Raw genomic sequence first — 13718 nt, forward strand, 5'->3', positions numbered from 1 at the left:
TCGTTCACGATATGTGATTCTTTCACATTAATAAATATCTTTGTATTGAATAGGAGGAACCTTCTTAATTTTTAAATATTGTAATCCTTGAATTAAGACTTGAATAAAAATGAAGTTATTAGTTCATGAAGTCTATTACGAATTAGTGACTGAACTGGATTATTTATCACTTTGAAATGACTTCAAAATTTTATCACTGTCTCTGCAGTTTAAGAAGTTTTGAAATTAAAGGCACTCATATCACCTGAATTATTATTTAAGCAGGAACTGGTGAAATGTAGTACAGCAAACAGCATTGATGAACTCCATTGATGTCGTGATGTACCATCTCCCACAAAGTACCACGTTCAGTCCGTCGTACCATGTATGATCTCCCACGTCGTACCATGCACCATCTCCCACGTCATACCACGTCTTATCTCGTTCAGGTTGATACGATAATGGCAACACTCGGTCAAGATTTCTGTGTCATGTGTTAAATTGTATTGACACTAGAAAGTTCAATTGACAGATTAACGTACAAAGAGTGATGAACTAGCACAATTCTACTTATTTGGAAGTCAGTAAAATAGCACTAAGTATTACAGTTCATGTCACAGTCTATCTTTTTAAGTTGAAGTTATAGGCATAGTTCTAAGTAAAGATACTTGACCAGCAAAGAATTCACTTTGAAGTAAAAGCACAGTTTGAAGTTTCGAAGCACAGTCCACGGTTCAAAATTCTATCTTTATAACACAATTCAAAGCATAGTTCATTCTATTTACACAGTTCACAGTACTACTCATTCTGTTTACACGAAAATGTCACAGTCTCTCTGGGTTTGCGGTATTAGATTGACAATGAATTTAAAGAGTGAAGTGGAAGTTCTGATCGCTAACCACACACGAAAATATGTTTAAATGTTTCTGGTTTTTCACTGCACCTATATTAAACAAATAATATTTATTAATTTCCCTTAACTGAGTTGATATTTCCTTAATTTATGGTAAAATAACCTTAAGATTCACTGTATCGTTTTGTATTACTGTTCACAAATAAGACATCTGATAAATTTAATCACTGAAAATGTTAATCTCAAGAATTTTCTAAGTCCTGAGTATCATTGATACAAATTTTATAAGTCTCAAGTAGCACTGGTTGAATGTTAGTCATATTATCACATTTAAAGATAAAAATTTTATTGTTCCGTATTGAAAAGTATCACAGTTAAAATTGAAATAATAAATAAAGAGGTTCAACCTATTCAATACACATGCGGTAAATTTTATAAGTTAAAGTTCACATTAACAGGCTGAAAATTTTATAAGTTCCAAGTTAATTTCGGAGATTTGTTAATCTTGACACGCTGGATATTTTCAAAATATCAACGCACTGTTGAAAAATTTTATAAGTCCGGCGAATAGTACAACACTACGAACAACAAAGTTACAGGTTCGCGACCCACATAGTGTCAGGACGACACATTGTCGTGGTTGAGTTACAATGCATAACTGAGTCTACCTCCTGAACGCTCTTCTCTTATATGCGCAGTCAAGGTCACTGCTGTTCGCTCACAGAAAAATGGGTTTTCTTTCCACTACAATATCTCCGTAACCTGCAGGTTATAAGTAGCACTGGTTGAATGTTAGTCATATTATCACATTTAAAGATAAAAACGCGGTGACATCCAAGTATTGGGCTTTACAGTGATGTGCTTCATTTTTTAATATCTCAATGGGTTTCAAAGATATAAAAAGGTTTCTGGAATGTTCCAGATGATAGTGAGTCAGCTACATGTATTACAAGTTGTCCATTTCATGACCGTATCGATGTGTAATATACAGGAAACCCACTTTTACCCCGACTACAATCAAAAGTGATTCTTTACATCCCATCTCGCAAAAGAAATCAGCTTATTATAGTTTCGTCAACAGAGCCTTTGAAATTCCGCTAACAGAAACAGACAGAAAAAAGGAACTTTCTTTCATTCGTCAACAGGCTCTACATAATGGTTTCAGTTTGAAATTCATCAATAAAATCATCACTAAATGCAAATACCAACAACAAATTAAACTTAAACAGCATTCAGAAAAAGAAAAAGGATATGTAAAATTCACCTTTAATAACCCGAAGATTTACAAAATCACCAACTTATTCAAGAAACACAATACCAAGGTAGCCTTCTCTACAAACAACAACACGAAACATAGATTCTTTAGTCATAATAAAGCTAATAAACTTAAAGATGACGAATTCCAGGAATCGGGTATTTGTAAGCTGACTTGTGCTCAATGTAAAAAAACTTACGTGGGACAATCTGGAAGGAACTTCTCAATTAGATATCAAGAACACGTCAATGCTGAAAGATACAAAAGATTCTCTGCCATGGGATCCCATATGAAAGAGTCCAACCACAAATTCACCAATATAAAACAGGACCTTCAAATTATCTGTATGATTAATAAAGGTAATCTTATGAACAACCTGGAAAACATCCACATTGTTCTTGATAAATTGGAAAACGGTGAAGAGAATCTCAACGAAAACGAGCATAAAAACATCTTATATGAGAATATTAGCAAATACTTAGAATGGGTAGACATGAAACAGACTAGACGAACGAGAGATATAATCAAACACGACATCGCAGAAGCACAGTCCAATCTCCCTCCTCCCTCACATGTTATTTTAGATGACGATAAAACTCTACTTCCCTTCTCTCCAGAGCTTTCCATGAACTGTCAAACTGTATCACATCGTTACTTCACCAGGTCGCGCTCAAAGACAGATCCTCTAGACAGCGCAGAATAAACATCTTTTCCAAACAAGAACGAGAGCCAAGATGACCTATTCTGATGACCTCCATTTTTATCAAAGGAGTCTCCAAAGAACTTTTATTTGTGCTTATTGTCATAATGTTTTTCTTTTCAGTTCTTTATTTATACAGCTGAAGAGGACCACTAAGTGGTCGAAACATGTCCTGTAAGTTTTAATTTTATTCAATTTTGCCTTAGGCATTAATAAAGTATCGATTAGGTGGTTATTTATACTTACTTCTTTCAGCTACATGTGGCGATTACGTCATAGCGGATGACGTACCCTCTCGCTCTGAGCTTCCACGCCATATCGTTAGCTTACACGCTGTAATCAGCTGTTCTGTGCCATCCTGTTGCAAATACTTGGCGACATTTCCAGGGGAAAAAATACGCCCTCCGGCATTCCTGGTACAGTACATAGTGTAAAGTAGTCCAATTGCTGTAATGCCCTTATACCTCTATTAGGATAAATGTGCCGTTGCTTTCATTTATCTCAAAATTAATATGGTTATGTAATAGAATAATTTTTCTATAGTCTTTCCCAAATTGGAATGGATTTTATATGTAGATGTGGAAACCACAAACCTACTACGCTAGAATACACCCATGATATCCCCTGCCTGTCATAAGAGGCGACTAAAAGGGGCAACCAAGGATGATCAAATTAGAACCATGGGACTACTTGTAATTAGTACCATCACATGGGGAACGCCATGGGTCTCCTTTACTTGCGAGTAGTACCACTGTTAGGTATACAATAGGTTTGTGATTAGTAGCAACAGAGTGTGAATCAGGATGGGATTTACAGTACCTGTGATTAGTACCACTACACCATGGGCTTACATTGCCTGTAATTAGTACCATTATGTGAGAAACACCGCGGGTCTGGGCGTTGCCTAGATTGGTATCATTGTATGAGCACCACCGTGGGTCTGCGTTGCCTGATTAATACCCACTACGCGAGGAACATCACGGGATAGTACGAGTACCTGTGATTAGTACACCTAAGTGAGGAACACCATAGGCATGCATTGCCTGTAAGTGGCGCCGCAATGTGAGAAATGCCATAGGTCTGCGTTACATGTGCGCATTACGTTACCTGTGAGTAGTACCATAATGTGTGGAATACCGCGAGTCTACGCTGCTTTCGATTGGTCCCGCAACATGACAAATACCATGGTTCTACTTTACTAGCAGTAAGTACCATCATGAGGGGCCAGTGACCTGGATTTTGGCCCTCTTCAGACAACAAGCATCATCGATTCAGGATTGTGCTTTGGAAGCAGTCCGTTGGTCAGTAATACTATTGTTTTACGATAGCTTCTGGGAATGTGGGGCATTGCGGGTCAGATCCACGGTTTGTTTTAAATTCATATTCATCCATTCATTTTTCATTACGTTTTGAATACTGGGTAGTGGATGATTTTGGACTTTTAAATTGTCATTACAATTAGTCTCACTTTGCACCATTGAGGGCCGATGACCTAGATGTTAGGCCGCTTTAAACAACAAAAATCATAATAATAATAATCATCATCATCATCATCATAAATGTGGAGAAAGTAAACTTTTTTTACTCGTTTGAATGTAACACCTGTTACAATGAAATCCTACTCTTATCAAGTCATAGGACACAAGAAAGATGAAATTCAGAAGGGTAGCATTATCAAATGTGGCTTGAGAAAAAAATATGACCAAGCAAGTTGGCTGTGTTGTGAGGGGTGCGCAGCTATGAGCTTGCATTCAAGATATAGTGGGTTCAAACCACACTGTTGGCAGTCCTGAAGATGGTATTTCGCGGTTTCGTATTTTAACATCAGATGAATTCTGGGGCTGTACCTCAAGGCCACAGCCCCTTCCTTCCAACTCCTGGCCATGTCCTATCCCATCATCACCATAAGACCTATCTGTGTCGGTGCAACGTAAAGCCAATTGTGGAAAAAAAAAAAAGACCATTCATTTGCCATCTCTTTGACATCCTTGGTAAGACTCGTTCACATACCCATTGATGTGGTATCAAGCCAGGACGCCCAAAGAAAACTTGTTTGCTTTCTGTACCAATTCTAGTCTTCATATTAGCCAAAACAATAAAGTGTTTTCCATTAATCTCGTATTGAACTTGCAATATAGTTTGTACCATTTTTCTTTCCAGAGGAATCCATACTACAGGAGTTAGTATTGTGGGTGGTGGAGTGAAAGCCCCTCGTATCAAGACCAAAAATCTTATTTCTGTGATCTTCTGTGAGGCTGTGGCCATCTATGGCTTGATTACTGCTATTGTACTTTCTGGGATGCTGGAGGTAGGTTACTTATTTAAGTACAGGATTCAAGATCCTTTCTTGGTGAATTGTTTTGTAATAAACTGTCCGAAATTTATGCTAGTAGTCATTTTATTTTTTTTTAAAAGGAAATATTACAGCTGGCCATATGTCTTGTATGTAATCTTTGAAGTTTCTGTGTACAAAAATGGGTATACCTTATACACAAGGATATATTGAATGTTTTTAATGAAGAAACTATTCATACAGTATTAACTTTGTGCAAAAGTTTGTGTTTTATTTCAAGTGGATGTGCCTAGTTTACAATTTTCAATTCAAGTGTTTCGATCTTTGTGTAACTAAGCAAATGGCCTGAGATTTTTGATGCAAGGGTTTTAAATGGTAATAACCTTAAAGCTTTTCATGTCTGTTATCCTGGGCTGTGTTTTCAAATACATTTTCATTTGTTTGTTTAACTTAAAAATACAAATTTTATCTTATGCCATTAGAGGTTCTGACTTTGATTTTAAGGTATTGAAACAAAATAGTCATCATTACAATGATGCTAGTTGAATATGTTACACTGTAAAATGTTCAGATATTGTTTGAGATAGGTTGAGTGATTAAAAAGAAACAAAATGCAGCTTTTATCATGTCCTTTTGTATCTGTCTTTACAGCCTTTTGATTGGGATAAATTACAAAACAATGAATCACTCCGAAGCAGTAACTGGTTTTCTGGATACTTGATGTTTGGTGCTGGCTTGAGTGTTGGACTTGTCAACCTTTTCTGTGGTATTGCTGTTGGAATAGTTGGTAAGTTCCTGTTTTATTTTCATGGTAAAATGTGTGGAGGTGACCTGAGAGTTAATTTCCCATTATACGGTAATTACTTATTGATACCTCCAGATTATCCAGTGCAAAATTTACTTTGATATATGAGGCTTACATTACATGCTAGCCACGTACCACTCATCTTTTGTTAGGAGTGACTGAAAATTCTATGAATTTATGCCATACCTTCTGATGGTATTCGGTTTGAGCTCACTTAAATAGCACATTGATATCAGGCCAAAGCTGTTCAGAATTAGTTTGGAGGATTGAGAATTATTTTTACATGTATTTTTCATACTAGTGGTTTAACATCACAGTAACACATCTGACTCAAGGATTGGGAAGGTAGCAGCCGTTGCCTTAATTGAGGTATGGCCTCAGCATTTGTCTGGTATGAATACAGAAAATCACTGAAAACCTTCTTCAGGGCTGCCGATCGTGGGATTTAAACCCACCGTCTCCCAAATGCAAGCCCACTGCTACCCAAACTGAACCACATAGCCAACTTGCTTAATGGTCAGTGTCACATTGGAAAAATTTTAGTTTGTAAATGCTGGAATTCAAATATTTATTATTGTAGTAGAAAATGTGTATATTGTGAAAAAGCTTGGCATTGGTGGTTGTTTTTAATACCATGTTAAAATTCTGTCTTTTAAATACATTTATCTGATGTAAATTGCTGTTATCAAAGGTGAAAGTAACAAAGTCCCACTTTTTCTTATGCTGCTTTTTCAGCATGGTGGCTGGCTTGTTTTTTTTTTTTTTTTTTTTTTAAATTATTGATGATTCTGTCAATGAAATTTCTATTGTAGCCATTATTAGATGCACTAGTGTATATATTATTTATTTAGTTTTTATAATTTTTGTTGAATAGTGTCATATGAGCTCTGTAGATCATACTATAAAAGGTGGCTTTCTTATGAACGCCTGGCTGAAGGGAATCCTGTTTGATGACATTGACTGTTTGAGTGGGTAATCTGAAGATGTCAAAAACAAGAATATTGTTATTTCTGGTGAAAATATAGAATTTATTAACTTCAGATTCTACAGTAAATTTTGTATGGGGATATAAGAAATTAAGTTGAACTAGTAAAGTTTGGCTATCGATGGTTAGCTGGCCAATAATGACAAAGATATCGTCAGCGTATCTTTTGGGCAATGAAATATCTCAATGTTGTTGATTATCTTTAGATTTTCCAAATTATCAAGGTATATCTCAGCCAAGATGCCCAAAGCTGGTGAACCCATAGGGAGGCCCTTTTGCTGATAAATGATATTGTTAAAAGAGAAATAAGTGTTGCTCAAAGCAAATTTCTAATTTGCTAAGATTACTGTGTTTAAGTTATTGTTGATTAAATTGATGGTTTCATTCACTGGAATGCTTCGCTACGGTTTTATACTGAAATTTATAATTGAATGCTTAACATTTTGGAAAGTTCACTGTCAACTGGGCACGTGAAATATATCCTAAGTTTTTACATCAAATGGTTTTGGAGGAATGATTATTCTCCCCTAAGTGGTTTAGAATAGGAATTATTTAAACCCTACGTTAGTTAACATCAAGGACGCAGAAGTTATCAACCTGCGAAATTGTGATTTGTACGTCGAACAGTATTAGAAGTGTAGAATGTTTTCTTAGATAATATCTAGCACAAAGAAGACCAACCTCCATATACAACTTAAAGTTTGTATGTGAGAAACGTTTTGAAGTATACGATAATTGACACTTAAGACGCCAAAATTAGTGATCCGACTCGTTTTCTGAGAGACCACGGCAAAGTTCCTCCCATTTTTCAATCTTTCCTTCCAGCAATCGATTTCGTACTTCCCGGGCTAGCTCCAGGTATTCCGCCTGGTCAGTTGGGTCCCTAAATCTTCGCCATCTTTTCCTATAAGCATTTTTAATATGGATCAAATCCTTGAGGAGATCCGGCATGGTGTTGTCTTGGGTACCTTGGCGGTACTGAACTCGCGGCTGGCCTGCATTTGTAGTCATTACCCGGCCAGGTCCCGTTTCCAGTGCGGTCCTCACATTCTGACGAGGGTCCAGAACATTATTATTATTATTATTATTCTGCCGGGCTGAGTGGCTCAGACGGTTAAGGCGCCTGCCTTCTGACCCCAACTTGGCAGGTTCGATCCTGGCTCAGTCCGGTGGTATTTGAAGGTGCTCAAATACGTCAGCCTCGTGTCGGTAGATTTACTGGCACATAAAAGAACTCCTGCGGGACTAAATTCCGGCACCTCAGCGTCTCCGAAAACCGTAAAAGAGTAGTTAGTGGGACATAAAACAAATAACATTATTATTATTCTAGACCCCGCAGCAAGATGCAAGGCCGCTATTTGGCGGTAAATTACATCTGCTGCCATTGTCATTGCTGACAATGTGACCAGCACCATTGTCGCGCGTAGACAAGTGCGCTGGATTTCTGGCGAGATGAATTATATACTTCTGTGCATTATTCACCTTACTATAGAGGTGAATAATTGCACGGTCAATATCATTCCTATCGTTTAGTTCATATGTGTTAAAATTTTTATTTATATGCCAGGAGAAAGCATATGACAGGGTACCGAGGGAAAAGATGTTCGCCATACTGGGGGACTATGGAATTAAAGGTAGTTTATTAAAATCAGTCAAAGACATTTATGTTGACAATTGGGCTTCAGTGAGAATTGATGGCAGAATGAGTTCTTGGTTCAGGGTACTTACAGGAGTTAGGCAAGCCTGTGATAAAAAACTAGAACAGGTCCATAATTTCAAGTATTTAGGTTGTGTGTTCTACCAGGATGGTAATTTAGTGAGATTGAATCGAGGTGTAGTAAAGCTAATGCAGTGAGCTCGCAGTTGCGATCAACGGTATTCTGTAGGAAGGAAGTCAGCTCCCAGACGAAACTATCTTTACATCAGTCTGTTTTCAGACCAACTTTGCTTTATGGGAGCGAAATCTGGGTGGACTCGGGATATCTTATAAGTTAGAAGTAACAGACATGAAAGTAGCGAGAATGATTGCTGGTACAAACAGGTGAGAACAATGGCAGGAGGGTACTCGAAATGAGGAGGTAAAGGCTAATTTAGGAATGAAATCGATGGATGAAGCTGTACGTATAAACCGACTTTGGTGGTGGGGTCATGTGCGGCGAATGGAGGAGGATAGGTTACCTAGGATAATAATGGACTCGGTTGTGGAGGGTAAGAGAAGTAGAGGTAGACCAAGATGATGTTGGTTAGACTCAGTTTCTAATGATTTAAAGATAAGAGGAATAGAACTAAATGAAGCCACAGCACTAGTTGCAAATAGAGGATTTTTAGTACATTCACAAAGGCTTACAGACTGAACGCTGAAATGCATAACAGTCTATAATGATTATGTATGTATGTATGTATGTATGTATGTATTACAGCCTAATAGTTATCAGATTGCCAATAGGGTCAGGGAATGTGCACGCTGAATAGTGCAGACTTTCATTTGGAAATTTATTGCTGCCAAAGGGTGCTTCGTATCGAGAAACAGATTGCGGCATCAGACGACCCTTTTAGTCGTCTACATTGTTGTCTTATACATGATGTTGTACCTCTGCTATTTATACCATAGAAAGAAGTGACGTTTCGATCCATGTCAAAATTCGTCCACTGTTCACAAGTAGAAAAATTTTGCAAACTTAATAGACAGCTACAGTCTTAAAACTTGGCGGGCAAATCGACGATGTAACGACCTACAATTTTTGTTGTTTGAGGTTATGCCGTATCTTCATGGGCTCCACTATAAATTGCTTAAGGGACATAAATTAGGCTGAAATTCGATTACTGTTTCCATGTATTCCTTCCGTTTTCCCATACATTGAAGGCAGCTAGAATAATGAAAGTAGGTCTTCATATGAATGTGCACATATCTGTCTTATGAGTGTGTGATACAGTAAAATAAATTATGTCAATTTAACAAAATTGACCAAAACCAGGAAAATGAAGCTCAATCTAAGGTAGGAGGAGTCGAGATACAACAAAAAGTCACAGGACCAAAGTTGTAGATATTTTCATTTTAGGATGGAAAGTGCAATCAGTTTATTGATAGCAATTACCATTCAGCCACAAGAGCTCGAAACGAAAGTCTGCACCGTCATTAACTTTGGCTTAATATTTTGACCTTTTTAATGGGTAAAATAATAAATATTTGAACTTGTTGCAATTTCTACATCGGTTACAGATTAGGAGCTATAACTTTGCCAAATTTTAATTTTGTATGGCACTGCATCATGGCGTCTCCCATTTTGTTTAGGGGAGTGGGGCAAAAATTTTAAAAAAATTGGAATTTTTCCTTGGGTTACAGCCGAATAGCTATCAGATTGCCAAATTTCAAGTCCCTAGCTCATCTGGAAGTGGGTAAACTTTAAAGTCAGTGAGTGAGTGACAGTATGTCAGCCTTCTGGCTTTATATAAAAGGGACGTCAAATTAATGTATGGTGTGGTAAGGTTGTAACTTAAGTGTTCTGGAATACAAAATTCTATTGTATTTTTGACAGATGTTCGCTTGAAGATATTATGTTCCATTAAGAATTTGTTAATAAATTGAGGGGTTCTGTAAGTGGGGCTATTTCTGAAATTGACTTATCAATCTAATGGAATGCCATCTTTGTGGATTTTCGGTAAGGCTTTTGCTCTTTGGAGTCTTGGGTTCATATATATCCTTAAGAGCTTTCTGCTTATACGTGGTTCCTCTTCGATCACCATTTCTATCATATTTTATATATTTGTGTAGCTTTAATGATCTCATTTCAGTGTTTATTATTAGCTGAAGATGGCCCAATAAGGTTTGAAACACGTACTGTAAATTCTTCTATGACTAAATTCAACACTTACTTTCAGTATTTAGTCTAATGTATATTGGAAAGGTGGATCTATAAATGCAAATTCTTTTTAAGAATTACTATTCAAGACTAGTTAGTAGTATCAAGTCATTCTTGTAATATATAATCATTTCCTATCATTGTCACTGCTGTGTTCTACCTTGAAATGCTCTTTCTGTGATCAGTGGTATAGTGTCCATCCTCCGGATCCCAAGATCATAGGTTCAAACAGGGTAGAAGTAGTCAGATTCTTAAGGGTGGGAAAGAAAAGTCCATGCAATGCTCCATGTCGTATGATGTCGGCGTGTTAAATATCTCTGGTGATACAGTTGTTTACTCGACAAGAGTGATCCGGGTTGTAGTATGGATGTAAAGGAGAGGGCATATAAGTCTCTGGTAAGACCCCAACTAGAATGTAGTTCTAGTGTATGGGACCCTCACCAGGATTACTTGATTCAAGAACTGGAAAAAATCAAAAAAAAAAAAAAAAAAAGCAGCTTGATTTGTTCTGGGTGATTTCCAACAAAAGAGTAGCGTTACACAAATGTTACAAAGTTTGGGCTGGGAAGACATGGGAGAAAGGAGACTAACTGGTACATTCCGAGCTGTCAGTGGAGAGATGGCATGGAATGACATCAGTAGACTAATAAGTTTGAGTGGTGTCTTTAAAAGTAGGAAAGATCACAATATGAAGATAAAGTTGGAATTCAAGAGGACAAATTGGGGCAAATATTTGTTTATAGAAAGGGGAGTTAGGGATTGGAATAACTTACCAAGGAAGATGTTCAATAAATTTCCAATTTCTTTGCAATCATTTAAGAAATGGCTAGGAAAACAACGGATAGGGAATCTGCCACCTGGGCGACTGCCCTAAATGCAGATCAGTAGTGATTAACGGTCAGTAATTAAAATAACAACATAAGCTGATACTTTATCTGGCAGAGTAAAACAGAACATTGAAATTGATGCACAGGCATCCTAAATAGCTTAAAATAAAAATGCCTGCACACGATAGCTGTGACCATCAAATTATCGTACGATATAAACTTCATCATGATCCGTATTGACAAACATTCACATTAATAAGAAATTAAAATGGAGGTCCACCAATTGAATACCATTTAATATGATGTCAAATCACTTATACATTGGGATCAGTTTCGACCCCATTAGGGGTCACCCTCAGCGATGGACTAAAATTGACAATATACATTATAGTGCAAATACAATCAAATTAACACTTCTAAAAGTATTATGTTCATATTACATATTATAACACAAAAGAGGCAAAAAATCTCTGTCTATAATACTATAAATAATTAGTGAATTTCTAGTTAATTACTCAAATTTTGTCATATGTGACATTGCTATTGGTGTTAATCTAAAATGAATAGTGCATGTACTATTAAAATATTAAAATTGGTGCTGAGCTGTTACTCAAACAATATTAAAATTGGAGCAGAGCTTCTACACATTCAATATTAAAATTGGAGCTGAGCTGTTACACATGAAATCCACAGCCTGTTTCCAGTCATTCGACCGGGTCAGGAATGGAATGAATGAAACCCCCATCGAGCGGTGAGGATGGGAATTGTGGCAGCTGCCGAAGCCTGTCGCACTCCTCTGGGGCAATGAATAATGAATGACGGATGAAATGAAATGATATTGGAGAGTGTTACTCCAATAATATTAAAATTGGAGCTGAACTGTTACTCATACAATATTAAAATCTGAGCTGAGCTGTTACCCTGGTGTTGAAAATTAAAATAACCATCTTGTGTGCTTGGTTGGAAAAAGTCGACCTTGCCGAGTAACATGTACGGTAAGAGTTATGTCAAATGCAACACAGCTGTGTTTAAACTAGTATACACACGATGAGTAGACTTGAGATGGTACGATTGACTTATTGACTTATTTGATGGTAGGGACCTTGCAAAACCGAAAGGACTTGTGTCAAAATCGTAATTGACAAACAGCTCGCCGTTACAAAACCGAAAGGACTTGTCAAAATCGACAAACAGCTTGCCGTTGTAAGTGCTACTTAGTAGTGTAAAGACATTTGTTCTTTTAGTGGAAGGGGTTTTTTTCTACAGGAGAGCTTCAGTGTTATACCTGTTTTCTTCATTTGCCTCAGCTCGGCTGTGTCAGTAGATGTCATGATACTTACCTCAGGCGGTTAGATGTCAGGTGGGTTGTGCGGTTAATTTCTTCTCGTTGCTGACATTTAATATCAGGCAAGGCAAGGTAGGGATAACAAACTATGAAGGAATGATATTTGGCTAGGTTGTTTGAAAGATATATTTATTTAACAATATCTAATGAAATGAAAAGATATGGGAAGTTGTATAACATGACAGTAAATAGGCAAAGGCATCCCTTGTCATTCATGCGTAAAGCTTAATCACCTGACACACTCAACACGTAATGAAGGTGAGCCCGTGATTCTAGCTAACAATGCCATCTGATCTCTGTGACAATGTCTTCCATTGAAGTATTATGTCCATCCATCAAAATAATACTCATTTTTCCTGGCGTTTTAAAGTTTTAATCTCAAGACTCTTGGTTTTATGAAAATCTCAACTCCTTCCAAAATGTTCCCAAGTTTATGTCAGCTCCCGTTCTTATTTTGTTTGCATACCGTAAAGGTTGTTTCTGTACTTTTAATACAGTGCCCATCACCTTCACTCTTTCCACTTGAATGTCGAGTAGACCTCGACACACTTTCTACTTCAAAAATAGGATGCCGGGCTTTGAAAAATATCTTTCTTTCTCAAAATGTCATGACATATGCAAAATAAATGGCTTCAAAATGATCAAAAATGCATTCAGGTGGAAGAACACTTGGCCAGAATTCAAGTCCAAGATTACTAATGCCAAACATAAAAGGCTTATCGTGAGCATCTCACAGTTGTATTGCCCATGCATTGTGAGACAAGTTTTCTGCTGCTGGAGTTACAACTGAGCACATCTATTGCCTCAGTGGTGGCA

At 37.1% G+C, this 13718-nt stretch overlaps 1 protein-coding gene across 1 annotated transcript in view; it reads left to right on the forward strand.

Moving 5' to 3' along the window:
- Positions 1–13718, forward strand: part of LOC136862998 (V-type proton ATPase 21 kDa proteolipid subunit c'') — an 89963-nt gene that overhangs the window by 47438 nt on the left and 28807 nt on the right. The window contains exons 4-5 of the mRNA XM_067139317.1: positions 4948–5095; positions 5732–5867. Coding sequence (XP_066995418.1) covers positions 4948–5095; positions 5732–5867 — 284 coding nt within the window. The remainder of the gene's footprint in view (positions 1–4947; positions 5096–5731; positions 5868–13718) is intronic.

Source organism: Anabrus simplex, chromosome 2 (assembly GCF_040414725.1).
Source record: "Anabrus simplex isolate iqAnaSimp1 chromosome 2, ASM4041472v1, whole genome shotgun sequence".
NCBI lineage: Eukaryota > Metazoa > Arthropoda > Insecta > Orthoptera > Tettigoniidae > Anabrus > Anabrus simplex.